General features: G+C 45.5%; 2 protein-coding genes across 13 annotated transcripts in view; both read right to left on the reverse strand.

Annotated features, from left to right (window-relative positions):
• Nucleotides 1-37: 37 nt before the first annotated feature.
• Nucleotides 38-11,405, reverse strand: SLA2 (Src like adaptor 2). Of its 6 annotated transcripts, none has more exons than XM_083617767.1 (8): nucleotides 8,259-11,399; nucleotides 6,006-6,154; nucleotides 4,797-4,899; nucleotides 3,701-3,787; nucleotides 3,400-3,503; nucleotides 3,113-3,262; nucleotides 954-1,086; nucleotides 38-491 (listed from the first exon to the last, which is right to left on the reverse strand). In XM_083617767.1, the coding sequence occupies exons 2-8, from the start codon at nucleotides 6,112-6,114 to the stop codon at nucleotides 362-364; spliced, it is 816 nt and encodes a 271-aa protein (XP_083473893.1). In that variant the 5' UTR covers nucleotides 6,115-6,154; nucleotides 8,259-11,399; the 3' UTR covers nucleotides 38-361. The 6 variants fall into 6 exon arrangements, with proteins under 6 accessions (XP_083473893.1, XP_083473891.1, XP_083473892.1 ...); XM_083617765.1 differs by having other exon boundaries at nucleotides 6,006-6,179; XM_083617766.1 differs by having other exon boundaries at nucleotides 7,998-11,399.
• Nucleotides 11,406-11,785: 380 nt separating this feature from the next.
• The window catches only part of NDRG3 (NDRG family member 3), a 57,809-nt gene continuing 54,208 nt past the window's right edge, over nucleotides 11,786-15,386 (reverse strand). For all 7 annotated transcript variants that reach the window (XM_083617751.1, XM_083617747.1, XM_083617752.1 and 4 more), the window contains one exon: nucleotides 11,786-14,598. In XM_083617751.1, coding sequence (XP_083473877.1) covers nucleotides 14,429-14,598 — 170 coding nt within the window. In that variant the 3' untranslated portion in view covers nucleotides 11,786-14,428. The remainder of the gene's footprint in view (nucleotides 14,599-15,386) is intronic.

Here is a 15,386-nt window from a genome sequence, read left to right on the forward strand (position 1 = left end):
TGCGGTTTGCAAAGTGAACTTTGCTGAAATGCAGAGCTTTATAGGAGTAGTCATAAATACACAGCCAAGCTTTATTATTTAAAAATATTATTATAAATACATATATATATATATATAGTCCTCGTAAATGAAGCCCATCAAGGCCGTGTGCATGAGGCTGCCATCTTGCTGAAGCTGAGCAGGTCTGGGTTTGGTCAGTAGTTGCATGGGATCCACATGATGGAAGACCAGCAGAATATAATTATTAAGTAGATAAATTAATGTGAGAGAGCATGAAAAACTGTAGAAAGAGGTCAGTACTGAAGTCCTGGCTTCCACATTCCAGAAATGCTTCCCAACAGTAGCCTTATTTGCTTCTTTCTCACTTTTCACTGATTGTGTCCTCTGACGGCAGCTCTTCAGTCATTAACAGGTAGGAAGTGACAGCTTCCCTCAGGCCCAAGCTAATTGGCGAGTCTTCTGCTAGCGGATTTTCTGCCAACAAGTCTGAGCTAGACAGGAGAAAACATTGAAAGATTAAAATACGCTGTGAAGCAGAAGGATAAACATCCTTCTCTTGCAAAGACGTTCTCATTATAGCATTCTGGTAGATTGTTCCCACACAAAAGCAGGCAGACTTCCCCACTGCTTATCCCAGTCATACCACTGTCAGAAACTTGCTTTTATCTCTTGTTGCTATTAGCAAGTACAACCAAATGCTTCTCTTGCAGCAGAAGTATTTACCCACTACAGATTAAATGGTCTTATGCTTGCTGCAACCAGTGAATCATCACAGCAGCGACTGTCTGCAAAGATTGCAGTCTTCTCCTTAAGAGGAAGGATGCCCAACCAGAACATGGTTTTGAAGGCTGATAGTGCATCAACATGAATTCATACAAGCCCAGATAAAGAGACTGCTTAGGAACTCTGTGCTGAGTTCTGTGCTAGAAGAAAAGAGGATAATAATAAAATACCTGCTGATCTCCTCCCAGTTGAGAGCTGGCTTCTTTACTACCATTGGTTGGGAAAGATTAGACTTCTGCCACAATGTAGAGCCTTGGATGAAGCACGGCTCCTTCAAGCAGCAACATAAGCCATCTCCAACTTCTGTTAACAAAAGGAGGAAAGAATCTCCTCATCTGGGCCTTCCATTCATAGCCACTAGGTATTCCAGACCAAGCACATAGTAGTAAACAAAGTTAAACTGCACTGATCACCACATACTTGTTTCAACCTTGCTATTTTAAACCAGTGTGTTGCTGGCAGCACAAGAGGCGAGGAGCCTTTTCCAGCTCAAGGGCCACATTCCCCTGTGGGCATCCTGGAGGTTGCATGCCAGAGCAAAAGATGCAGCTCCTAATTTTGTGCAGTAGACTGACTTGCATGTAAAGAAGGTGGAGGTTTCTACACACACACAGGCATTCAAGGCATGGTCACAATTCAAGGATACATCCTAGCCAAGCCAAAGTACTTGGAAGGATCCAGAGCAAGCTTGTGAGTCAGATAGAAGCGATTGGAGGCCCCCCCACCACCACTTTAGCATGAGCAAGGAAAAGGCATCCTGTTGTGTTCCCCAAGGCAAACAAGCAGACTGCAATTTGTGTGAGTGGCAGCAGACCACCCAGAACTAGTTTCACCAAGCATAGGATTGAAACCCATGTGCTGAATGAAGTTGAGCAGTGCAAAAAAGTACAAAATAAGTTGGGTATCAAATTGTGATTTCTCATGGCCAGGGAAGCTCAGCTTCCCCACTCCTTATTCTACAGAAGCAGTGTGAGCCTCTTTTCCATCTGCTGCCCAGCCAGGAAGTTTAGCAGAGGAATAGCAGGCAGTGTGTACAATTCCATGTGTGAAGAGCAACCATCCAACCTGTTAAAGTCATGGATGAGGAATTTGTATTGTTCCAGTGGTTGAACTTCCAACTCCCATCATCTCCAGGCAGTATAGCTAATGGTCAAGGATGATGAGAGTTTGTAGGCTGTTAACATCCAGAAAATCAGAGTTTCTTGTGCATGAAATGTAATTCCAAGTACAAGGTGCACAAACAGAGTCAGTCTGTTATCATAGACTGGAGTCTGTTAGGGTAATTCTTTTAAGGTAGTCTTATGGCAGCATATACTACAAGCTTTTCCTGCATTGATAGCTGCCGCTTATAGAGCCCTGATGATGCCTCTTAAGCACACATTTGTTCTTTCTGACAGGAGTGCATGGCAGCTATTCTCTTCTATGGCAGAAACTAAAGATGTTACACTTGGGTCAAACCTGCTGATATGAGAGATGCCTCTTTCATCAAGAGTCCATACTGGCCATCTCATTCTCTACATCCATCTATCCCTCACTTGCTAGTGCAAAATGACCACCTACACAGGTATAACAGATGGACTGGTCCACCTACTTACCCACTGGGCTTTAGTACAACTCTCAGCTTTTTACACAAGAGGATTTGTCAAGGCCTGACTTCAGTTTTGGGGAGGCCTTGGGCAGGCTGCTCTCCATAGAGCCTCCCAGTGCCCTCTGGCATTTGGGCTCACCTGCTGCAGCCTCCCTTCTCGAGGGAGCCAGTGTATCCAACCCACTAAAGGCTCCTACGCACTACAGCAGGGGTCAGCAGCCTAAGGCCCATGGGACACAAGTGGCCCACGGGGGTCATTTAACCGGCCCCCAAGCCACTCGGCGCTCGCTGCGCTAAACCAGCGTGGCGTGGAGACTTGCTTTCACAGCACCAAAAATTGAGTGCGCAAATGCCGAAAATCGCAGGCGTGCACACGATCCGGCCCACGGAGGGATCTCCGCTAGAGTGAACCGGCCCAGGCAAGGTAAACCTTGCCGACCCCTGCACTACCGCAACAAGGTAGGAGACTGCCAGCCTCCTCCCCCCATACACTCACACTCAGGCTTAGCTGGTGGCTGAGTAAAGGGCTGCTGCTGAAGTAGCAGAGCATGAGCAGGTGCAGGAGGAAGTGGCTGGCTGCTGTGAGGATACAGCCGCCAGAGGGCCCAAGGTGTCAGCCCAGTATGCCAGGTGCAGACACCAGGACTGCGTTGTAACTACTGGAGGCCGCCTCAAGCAGGAACAAAACAGAATTTAATCTCTCCCTTTTATCAACCCGGAAGCAGGGGGAAACAAAATTACCAGAATAGTACTCCACCAGCTCCTGCAAGCTCGAGAAGGTGAGGCGAGGGGAGATGTAAAGCCAGCCGTTTTCCATGCAGTTAATGCGATAGTGTTTCACGCAATCCCAGGAAGCACGATTTGTGTGTCTGATAGACAAAGAGTAGCAACCTGCATGTGAGAGAGGACACCATCAGGCCACAAAGTAGTATGAAATCATCACCTCTGAACTTTCTGAGCCACACTCTTCAGCCCACTTCGTTCCCTAGAATCCAGTGAGTCAGAAGATTTCTGGAGAGACTCAATACCTTTCTTCATTTGGCTCTCTCTGACCAGAAAAGAACCTTCGCTGTTGGAAGGCAGCAGCAACAGCTCCTCAGCCTTCGATCGGCTGATGCCCTCATAGAGCCACCTGGAAGAGAAGCGCATGCCACTGTTACTGCCCAGAACCCTTGTCCCATGCAGGCTAAGACTGGATCCTCCAGGGCTATGCACTCTTAGGCAGCTCTTGGGGGGGGCACACATCCTGAACTGCCCTGCTGCTGCCCAAATTACTCCCAACCAGACCATTTATATTGCTGCAGCATAAACGAAAGCAGAAACTCCTACCCGTGAGAGATTTTGGCAACATGGTTGCTGGGAACATAGCAGCCTTTGCCCGTGGTTACTGACTCCACTTTCCACCATTCACCATCTCTGTTAAAAGAAAAGCATATTGTAAAATTGAGCATCAAGACTTCCCAATGACCTCTTCCTTGAAGATCTTCCCTATTCATAATTGAGAACTAGGGAAGGGGGCTGGCCATTACCGTGACAAAAATACTTATACTGTTTCCAGCAGCTTTCCTTTTTAAATAACAGGGAGAAAATCTGTTATTGATAGATGGGGATAAATATGACATAGCACTACAAGAATGTTCAGTCAGTATAAGGATTTCTGCTTATACAATGGAACATTCTCCCTCTCTCCTTCCCCCGTGCCCCCTAACTGTTCTAGGGGTTCCCCCAACCCTTTGGAGCAGATATGGGGAGGGTGTGGCTGGGGGAGGAGTGGAGGGGAAGTCCCATCCCACAAGCAGAAATCCTTGAGATGAGGGGATTCCTTAGTTGGATAGTACCCAATGTTTCTCAGTTTCCTTAGCAGCCCAGATGGATCACACAAAATTTAATCATACAACATGAGGTCTCATGTGCTGGAGACCATCTATGCGAAAATGTATTTATATACTATTTGTATTTCTGTGGTGACAACTGGTTTCTAAAAATTAAGTTTGACTGGCTGACTTGTTTCTTACATTTGTATATCACCTTTTTCTCCAATGAGCTAAAGGTGGTCTACATGGTTCTCCCCTTTCCATTTCTCCTTACAACACCTCTGTGAGATCGGCTAGGCTGAGGAACTTTGACTGGGCCAAGGTCACCCAATGAGCAGGGAATTCAACCACTGGTCTCCCAGGTCATAGTCCAATACTGTTATACCACATTGGCCCTCAATTATCTTTTATATATTTTGTGGAAACTCAAGTAGAAGCCAAAGGAACTGGTCCTTAAGCACAAACGACAGAGAGCTTAGCCTTTGTCACACTTCAAAAAGTCAAAGAGTTGGAGCCAGTTCCACAAGGACACCCTTGTTCCACGCCTTCGTGTATGTCTCAAGATGGGTAGGGGGAATTCTGTCATTCAGCATCTCAGTGCAAGTACTCACTCAGATAGCAAATTCAGCTGCTCTCCCATCCACAGTATTGGCTCTGCATGTCCAGAAGGGAAATTACACACAGCAACAGCTATAGGGGTACTCTCACCTACAAGTTAATAAATAAAGACATAGTTAACAAACGACTTACAATCTTTCCATGCCTTGAGCTTCCCTATGATACAATCTATGTGGGACTGCCCTTGAAGAGTATCAGGAAACTTCAGGTGTCCTAGGAGCAGGGTGCACTCTTATTATAACAGCTGCACTGCCTTCTAGTTCATTTCCAGACACAATTCAAAGTGCCCTAAATTCAGGCCCTAAATAGCTTAGGCTTAGGTTATTTGGCTGGTACAGGGGCTGCTGTTCATTTTTAGAGCTCTAGTTGACTGGGTTTTATGGGTTTTTAGCCTTTCTTTGTTAACTGCCCAGAGAACATTGATGATAAGCCAAGTACAGTAGTACCTCGGGTTACAGACACTTCAGGTTACAGACTCCGCTAACCCAGAAATAGTACCTCTGGTTAAGAACTTTGCTTCAGGATGAGAACAGAAATCGTGTGGTGGCGGCGGCAGGAGGTCCTATTAGCTAAAGTGGCACCCCAGGTTAAGAACAGTTTCAGGTTAAGAACGGACCTCCAGAAGGAATTAAGTTCTTAACCTGAGGTACCACTGTACTGGCAACAAATGATCTAAAAGGCTTCCCATACAGAAGCTGTGCAAACCTTCAAATCAACAGAGGCGGCTTCTCTTGACATCCCATTGGTGGCTGGGGCACCGCAAAAGGCTTATTGATTGTGGGACTCCCTCCCCAGGGAGGTTTGTTTTGCCCCCTCTTGGCTGCCTTCCCCTGCCTGATTAAGACATTCCTGCTTCACCAGTTAGTTAGCCAGCAAAGCTGAGAAGTGTTTAAACTAGTAGTGGCAGCCAACATGGTGCCTTCCATATAGGGTTGGGACTTCCAATTCCCATCAGTCCTAGCCAACACATCACCAATGGTCAGCAGTGGTAGAAGTTGTAGTCCGAGACTATCCAGAAGGCACCACTTTGATTCTCCCAGTCCTGGATCATCCTTCCCCCACCTGGTACCTTCCACTGTGCCGATGGTCCCAAGTTAGCAGTGGTCATTCATTTCAGTGGATCTACCTTGAGTAGGACTAGCATTGGATGCAACCCTAAGCTTTCTATGTCCAGGGATCAGTAGCACAGAACAACCTCCCACCTTGTGGCCTGACACCACGGCTGAGGCCAAGGGCCTGGCTGTTCTGCACGTTGGACTGTGGGCTTGGCTGAGTAGCAATCTGCTTCCTCCTGCTGGGCAAACTTCCCATCACAGTCTGCCGTCAGCTGGTAGATTTAAGTAATAGTGGTCTAAAAGCACAGTATTGAGAGCGACCTTTTAACAAGAGAGAAAACAGAGGGTCATCAGCATCAACTTCAAGGTTGCATCCAGCCTCCCATTGAGCTTCCATTCAGTTGCTCACCAATGATATAAGAGCTTTTTCTACATGCTAAAACTAAATGCTGATCTAGGTTCCCAGCCTGGAATCCTCTGTCCTTGGCTCCACTCAGTCACATGCTCCAAAGGACCTTGTGCTCGGCACCTCTTCTATCAGCCATTATCCATCATTTGCTCTGAACTCAGTTATCTGCCAAGTGTTTGAAGTGTCCTTGCATTGTGTTAGGGAAAGAGGCAAGAAGCCGCAAAGCCATTTGCTGCCTCTGTAAGATGTTACTGGCTTCATCATTGGTTTGGTTATTGGTTTGAGTCTGCAAGGAAAGTTAACATTAATAGCCCAAGCAAGAATTAGGTAACCCTGGAAATAGACTCAAAATCAGAGGGGTCATGAGGACGTAAGCTGGCCTGGCCTGTGAAAACAAGTAGGGGTTATGCCTCTGTAAAGCATTATAGTCAGGCTAGATTAAGAAGGACTGAAGCCTTGGAGTTGTACTACTCTGCAAGACTGCAGTACCAAGAAAAATATGGATCTTTATAGTACAAGGTACACCATCCTGGTTAAAGGAAACAAAATTGGATGTCTAGGATGCTAGCACTGAGGCCTCCCTTGCCTTCTTTTGTATCTTTAGCCATGTGAAGTAAGTTGTTGGGCAAAAGTGAGCAAAAACCATGAGAAGCGAGTTTAAAAATGAAACTACACTTGCTCAGTGTTGTGGTGTTGTTTTTGTAGTCCATGAAAGCTTATGCAACAATAAATTGCTTAGTCTTTATCTGAGGTATCTGATAGCTCAGTCAGTAGGGCATGACACTCGACTAGGTGACCTTTGGAATCCCTTCCAACTCTACAATTCTATGTATTTCCTTACTTTGTGCTTTAATTTTTTGGATAAGAGGGGCCATATTTGGGAAACTGCTGTAGGAACCCCCAACCACTTTAATCCAGCCTTGAGTTGCCCAGTAGGGGGTGATTAACACTCTTCAGTGAAGACTATCCTACAGTAGAGGTGAACAAATGAGGAATCTCTGCAGTACAAAACACAGCCAAGTTAGGACATGTCACACTCATTTGAAAAGATGGAACTTATTGCCTTAGCCATAAGTTTGATGTACTCCCAAGTACTTTGCAAATCAGTTTGGACTGTACTGCTGAGAGCACATGCCTAGGATGGCAGTGTTAAGATACCATCCATTTCTAACCTGGTTACAATATACACTGGCTAATCGTGTTTGGAAGTGATGGCTCCACTATCTTTGAAACTTATGTCTCACCCACAGCTTGGAAGCTAAACAGATTACCTATTGATAAAAGAAAGAATCTTTGAGTAGAGTTTAAGTCCATACTCAGTATGACCAGGCAACAAAGATCAGTTCTGGATCTCAGTCCTGGTGGCCAGTAACATAGCTATCTGCCCCAACAATTAAAAAAGGCTTTCCTAAAGTTAACCTGTAGTGCTGTTTTTTTGTTAGTAGACTAAGCCTCATGGTTACTCTTCACACTTCTGTGGTTTCCACCGTGGTACCAGGGACATTCAAGGCTCCTCTTTCACTATTCTCCTACTTATCTTAATCCTACAATGAAGCACACTTCAGCAAAGCATTTATTCACCTCCAGTGGCCTCTTTGCCCCACCAGTCTTCTACTACTATCACCATAAAATTTGCCAAACCCTTGGTTCCATTTCTCAAAAGCATCATGGCCTCTAGCTCCATAACAGTTCCTCCTGTTCCCAGTGATGCGACTGTGAGCACCACTCACCTGTCTATCCCAGCACCAAATGGCCACAGGCTCTTCAGAAATCACAGCAAGATGGTGATGCGACAAGAAGAAAGAAGCTGTCTTGCAAAACAGTTACCCTTGAGGACAGTTGGTAGGGTGGAGCCCAACCCCAGTTCCCCTGGCTGTAATAGTTTCGGGATAGGAGTCAGAACACTGGGTCGCATCTCTCAATACATAGGGATGCACCAACACAAATCCAGACCTATTCCTTTAATGAACAGTGTCCAAAGATAAACGCACCTGACCAGATTCTCTGCATTCAGTGCAGTAGTTTGGATTTCTTGCTGCAGCGTCTTCCAAGCAACAGGCTGCCCTCTTGTTCTGTACACAAGTACACAAGTAAAATCCAAGCAGAAGAATCCTCTTGGCCCTTCTTCCCTGAAGCACAGCTTAAGCCAACAGCCGGTGAGTTTGTGCTGCTCTTGTTGTTTGACTGCATGTTCTTGAGAAGAGCTGAATCTCGAGAACCCACAAGCTGCTCAATTTCCTTTTGACGCAAGTGGAAAAATGGTTGGTGTGACAGAAAAAAAGGGGGGAGGAAACCACACAGAAAACAGATGCTTCTACAACACTGTTTGACTTTATTTTACCACAAACTAGAGTCAGGTAATTGTAGCAGGCTAGATACTACCTGTGGACTGGTGGTCAATTACGGAGAATGGCCTTTCTTGTCCCCCAAAGGGACACCATTGTTCTAGAATCTAGACAGACAGGTACACACTGCATGGAATTGCAAGTTTTAAATCCAGAAAGTGTCTCGTGTAGCGGAGGTGGTTCAGTTTAGAGAACCAAAGGACACAGATGTGGAGATGGTATACCTGCCCCTCAGTCTCTTTTCTCGGGCATCTATTTTGCAGCCAGGCTCCCACCAGGCATCAAAGCCTGGCTGAAGGGAAAGGGATTCAGAGAGAGGTTGCAATGGAGAAAGCAGCAGGGAATGTGAGGGCTTTGCGCTCCTCACAACCTGCCCTGTTTACTCCTAAAATGGGGCAGCAGGTCCAGGTTTAGCTACCTGGCTCTGCCAGCATCAACCTGCTCAGGCATTTGGTGGCCGAAGAATACTGCTTTAAGATCATTGGATGAATGAATGTTTTCAATTGCTTTTAGAGTGCTTTAATATGTTTTAGAATGCTTTTGCTTTGTTTTTAAATGGTACATCTGTTTGCCTCCCTGGGCTCCTTGGGGAGGGGAGGACTGGATATAAATTCAGTAAATAATGAGAACAACAGCCCTACTTTGGTCCTTAAGCAATGCAGTTGGTTGGTTAGCTTATACAAACTTTCATGTGACAGGAGGCCTCAGTACTATTAAGTTCCTGCCTACCTGCCATTTATGAGATTGTATCTTTCACAGCAGCCTAAAATAAACTCCTATCACCACCACCATCTCCAGCTGGTCGTGAGTATAGACCTCACAACCAACCTAATGCCTCACGAAAACAAACAATGGGTGAAACAAAAGTGGAGCAAGTGGTCAGTGGAATAAACCTATTTTCTGCTCTTTCAGGGCAATACTTGATGGCATAATAACCATTTTATCCAACTATTTTCAAGTTGTTTTCTTACCATGAGATGCAGTTCTGATAACACCTCTGCAGTTTCCTCAGTCCCATGGAAAGTAACGTGAGTAGCGAACATCATGAACATTTTCCATGAGCACTCGTATTTCTCTGTTTTTAGAGATCCCGATGAAGCACTTTGTTCCCTGATGTTCCTGTTCAATTAGTCACAGCCCCCAGATTGCTACATCAGGAAGTTTAGATGTCTGATGTAGATTTCTTTTATATTAAAAAAAATTCTTCCATGGACAAGTGGAGCTTTCTGGCAGTATTAGTCATAAGTATTATGTATGCAAAGACCTCACAGAGCTACCCTCAGAATAACGTGAGGCTGCATTTGTGTAGGCAGCACCCAAAGGTCACAAGGGAACATTGAGAAGTAGATGGAGGAATCTGGGTTGATAAGGTGTCAGACATATATTCATAACATATTCAAAACAGCCACTCAAAATCATTTTGATCAGGAAACCTGAAACCTCCACAATGCTTCTCCATATGGTATATACATCGTATGTACATTAGCGGATCATTCCAGGCGTTAAGACCTCTGGTACTATCAATTCTGTAATGGTGTGTGTTAAGAGACAAGCAACTCCAATTGTAAACAGCAAGGGAGTGTACACATTTCAGCAGCAGGCATGGTTTTGTTAACTCCGTCTCGAAGAATTTACTATGCTTATGAAGTTCCGTGGTAATGCTGTCCCAAGCAGAGAGAGCTATACTCTCATGTGAGAATTACTTTTGCTCACCCTTTTTTCGGTTCAATTTGTTGATTTTTAGTTACAGAAACCACTCTTTGGGGAAATTCTCTTGCGCAATATAAACGATCTGGAGGTGGGGGAGAGTCAGGGACCTCTGAGAAAACCACATCCACCTGAGGACATTTCCCCACCCCACCCCCCAGCGGCAGCATAGCTCCTAGTGCATGCTGCTTTCTGTTGTCCATGTGCAATTTTTTTTTGGGGGGGGGGGAAAGAAACCAGTGTGCTTTTCTTTTTTAATGGACTTTCCTGCATACCTCATGGATCTCTCCACATCTTAAAGGACCCAACAGAGCCTTGTTTCTTTCACATTTCTGGTACTTGTCCAAACTAAAATACTAAAGTTTATGAATGGGGACTGTACTAGGTCAAGATGGTGTCATAGCCCTGGGCATGAGTCCAAAGGTGAGCTGGCTAAGCCTGCAGCAGCTGTACTGGTGCTGGGCTTGAGCTCACGGAGTCCAAACAAGGAATCTTAAATAGCTGCCTCCTGCCCTGTGCCTGCCCAACAACATGGGGAGTGCATCAGGTGGGAGGCCACTGAAAGTGAGATTAACACTTATTTTCTAGATGTAGCCCTTTAAGATCCACATTCTTCAGGCCAACAGGGTGGGAACAGTGGGGGGGGGTGTGTGTGGACTCATAAGGCCTCAGTAAGAACAATATGCTGGCTTAGAATTATCTTTGGTGTTGTGACTACTGATCTGCCTCATAACCATGGGTTGCAGCTCAGAACAAAATATGAAACGTCATGAGTAGTCTGGGAAAGAGCAGTTCCCGTAGGGCAGGGACGTCCAGCTCCCAAGAGGCTGCTATCTACTCCGGGGGGCAGGGGGAATCTAGCAGTGATCTACACATTTTGGGGGCGAACCCAAAGTTGTTAAGCTTTTTGGGGGGAGCAGGCCAAAGTTGTTGAACTTTTTTTAGTTTTTGCAATCATGCACCATTGAAGGGAAGAACAAGGGGGCTGGGCCAGATGCTCTTTTTCCCCCGGGGAGGGGAGGGGCCCTGCGATCAACAGCAATCGACTGCAATCTACCACTATCATCTGGGGATCGACCTGTCAATTGCGGTGGGGTAAGGGGATTTTCAGCACCGTGTTACCCTTCATTTGTTCATACTCTTCCCTCCACCACCCCAATCTCAAAATTCTGGATGAAATTTACATGCTATAACTACATAACTTGTGTCTCTTTGATATTTTTATATTATCTACACCTCAGTCTCTCTACCATGGCACTCAAAAATGACTCAAAAATATATGCACTGCATAGAAACATTGACAGGACACTAGCTATGCTGTCCATCAGGGTTTTGTGTTTTTGAACATCGGAGAAACTCACTGTTTCATTTGATGACCAAGTCATTTGATGACAAAATCTGATAGTTCTGAGCTCTGGAAATCAATGGAGACTAGTCCAAACATGGAATAAACACACAGAGCCACATTAACAATGAGACTCGATTATAGCTTTATTTAATTGGTACGAATTTTCCCTCCCAAGCAGAATCTTCCGGTTCCCTATTTGAAACAGAGCTGAACCTGGTTTTTCCAAGGATCTTGGCCCCATGAGCCAAGTATATTCTGCCACCGTATTATGAATAAGTCAGCAGCACACCAGCAATTATTTCACCCTCTTATCAGATCAGAAATCACACACTTCTGGTCTTCTGTGACCCAACGGGAAGCAGAAAAGCAGCAACCTTTTGAATTCAGGAGATCAATATAATCTGGGAACTATCTAGCTCCCAGGGCAAACCTACCCACTTCTATCAAGACTGCTGAATTTGTCAAGACAATAGAGTTTAATATCAGCCTATGAAAAATATATAAAAAAACAGGCCCTAAACAGAGCACACTGTTACATTATACAGTACACAGATGCATTCCCTTAGCTCAATACAAGCTCAAGACGCCTGCATGATGCAAGCAGAACAAATCATAGACCCAATATAGTCCCACCCGCACCCAAAGTTTTTTGTAGCAACATAACTGCTTGGGGAAAGGCTATAAAATTGGCTTGTCTGTCCCTCCAGATGTCCAAAACCGTAATCTGAAGTCTCCGCTGACCAGTTTGCTAAGTTATTTCCACATATTGCAAACAGCATGTTTCATAATTAAAAGGCTTGGGGATTTCCCATGAGGAGGCTATAGCAGTGAACAGGGAAGTTTGCAGAATGCCAGTTTTAAACCAGGAAAATGGAGGTGGGATTGGACTACATACACTTTAATAGAACTGGCAATGCATCAGTGTCCAGCAAGTTTAGCAAATATAGAATAAACACTTCCCAGTTGTTGAACATCAAAATTGCTGCTACATCAAAATTGACATTATTACCATTGAACACTGTGTGACTACTTGGACCTAGGCTGAAAAAACAATCCTCCATCAATGATTTAGAAATCTATGGTTTCTGAGTTAATATATAGTTCACTTTACTCAACCATTAAATATATTTTGGAAAATTCATTTCATTTTTGGAGAGTGGCTGGCTAACAGGTGTAATTGATTGTGCAAGTCACTATCATGAAACAGTCAGGGTAAGATATTTGTATGAACATCTTAAGCCAACTGTTTTCTTCTTCTTCTTCTTCTTCTTCTTCTTCTTCTTCTTCTTCTTCTTCTTCTTCTTCTTCTTCTTCTTCTTCTCCTCCAGCTTGGGAAAGCACTGGTCCCCCCGCCGCCCACCCCCAGGGTGGCAGAAGTCAGTCATTCTAAATATAATCCAGCTCCCTTTCCAAAGCCTCTATAACCCAGCACTCAGGCTACCGCAGAATGTATAAAATCCCTTGTACACTGCTGAATAGGACACTTTCATCAGGGAGAGCTAAGCTCATGAGAAACCTGGCTCTTTCTTTAAATTGGTGTCCCAGCAGCCCTGGTAGGAGATCCTTTTGCATGCCTTTCACCCACCTCAGCTATGAAAGACTTACACTTCCCTACAGTGTGAAAATATGCAGCATATGCCGGGATGCACTCAAAGAGTTCAGATAGTGCAGGATTCAAGACCCCCACCCCACCCCTGAAGTTTTAAAACACTGAATCTTCACCCCTGCCCCAAAGACATTGTAAAGACTGCAGCCAAGAGCCCTAATAACCTTCAGCAGAAGCACGACTAGAAAGCAGTTCTAAGTGCACAAGCCACAGAAATTATTTGGATTCAAAACAAAACAGGAGACCCACCACTTTCACATGGTTTGACAACACAGGAATCAGGGCCGCGGGGGGGGGGGGGGAGGAATGGCACCAACATATACAGTAACTCTCTCCGTTAGCACCAATGGAATGTTAGCGCAATGGATGCGTGCAGATGTGACGAGCGCGCTGGGGAAGCTCACTTGCCACACTTGTGCCACACACACACACACACACAGTCTGAGCTCAGGAGGATTCTGATTTTCCAGTTTGAGTAGAAGCTAGATTAGCACAGCATTAATTGGCCAGCCCTTGAGTCACTCATAAACGTTCCCCATCCACCCAAAGCATTGCTCTGTGCAGCACCAATTAGCTGACAGCCATGGCTGACTCATGAAACCTCTCCGCTTTCTCAGAGCATGTTCCAAAGAGTAAACAAAAAACCAACCAAGACCAAGCAAATACTCGCACAGAAAAAACCTTTTTGTCAAAATGCTAAACATCGCAAGAAGCAGGTTACGTATGAAGGCCGGGAGCGGTGGTGGTGCGGAATAAACGCAAAGCAGACAGCTCACCTGAAACATGGCGGCCGTGTGGTGAGAAAGGAGAGAGAGACTGCTTTGGATTGTGTGTCAGCAAAGGAGCAAAGGCAGGGAAAAGTGGCGCTCACCCTGAACAACCAACCCTCCCCACCCCAAAGGCCCACAAGCCCACTCCTGTTTTCAGGAACGTCTGTACACAGCCTATGTTTCTGGAGCCAATGCAGGAAAAAAAGAAAAGATTCAGAACATAATGCCAAAGAGACAAATAGCTGAGAAGGTGGCAAGTAAGATGGGCAGGCACAAGGTTGGGAGTGGGACTTATTAATGCCACATGTTTGGGTGAACACTGGATTCTGGGTGGGTTCAGAAGGGGAGAAGAGGGATTGTCTGGATACAGAAGATGGTTGCTTGCTTAGCAGGATACTTCCATAGTCTGAGGAGCACCAGCTGCTCCAGGAATTCCAGCCGCTGCCTCCCCTGGGTTGCTGGCTTGAGACCGTGTTTGGCTGCTCTCTCCAGAGCCAACGCTGGAGGACGACTGGGTCCGGGAGCGGATCAGTCTGGTCATACTTGCAGATGGCACTGGAAGGAGAGAGGCAGTGAAGACCAGAAATAAGCAAGATTTGTTTTACCTTACTAGAAAATGCCTTCGAAATGGAAGAAGCGTAAAGTGGAAGGGGGTGGGGAGTGGTGCTGCAGGAAAACAAACAAAAAGACGCATCACCTTTTTGGAGCTGCCTCCAAGGCGATAGCGCAATGTTACACTGGCAAATGCAAGTTCCCAAACCCATGTGTACCATGGTGAAACAAATGGGGGGGCATTGTAAAGGAGAAACAGCAGGTGGGAATAGGTGCTTAATCCTTCCAACCTCCCCTGCAGATACAATCCCACCCAGCTGCTCCACCCCCACATTCCCTAGTTGTGCTTTCATTTTGTACCCCTCCCACTTGCAAGTGCCCCCTCCACATCTGCTGTATGATAGGGTTGCCGTATTTCAAACAGTGACAACCCGGACAGAAAAGTTGTTGAGTTTTGCCCAACCCTGTTGGACAGACATTGCTAGAGACAGCGGTCTTCCGGAAATTCCAGACATATGGCAAACCTATGTATAAGGAAATTCCGGGCTTGAGAATTCTGTTTTATTTTAAGCATATGGTTCCATTCTCAGGTATGAAAATGAAATGCACACATATGATTGAGGATGCTTAAGGCCTGATGTGCATACCTGCCAAAGACTCATTGCAATGCAGTCACCTCTCTGTGTGTGCATAAGAGACTGCTCACATAGTAGTTTAAAAAAAGAAGATGCTGATGCGAGGAATAATAGAATTTACTCCTGGATCATCACTGAGCTGCAGAACCATGCAAC

The sequence above is a fragment of the Podarcis filfolensis genome (assembly GCF_964270895.1).
Source record: "Podarcis filfolensis genome assembly, chromosome: 6".
NCBI classification, from domain to species: domain Eukaryota; kingdom Metazoa; phylum Chordata; class Lepidosauria; order Squamata; family Lacertidae; genus Podarcis; species Podarcis filfolensis.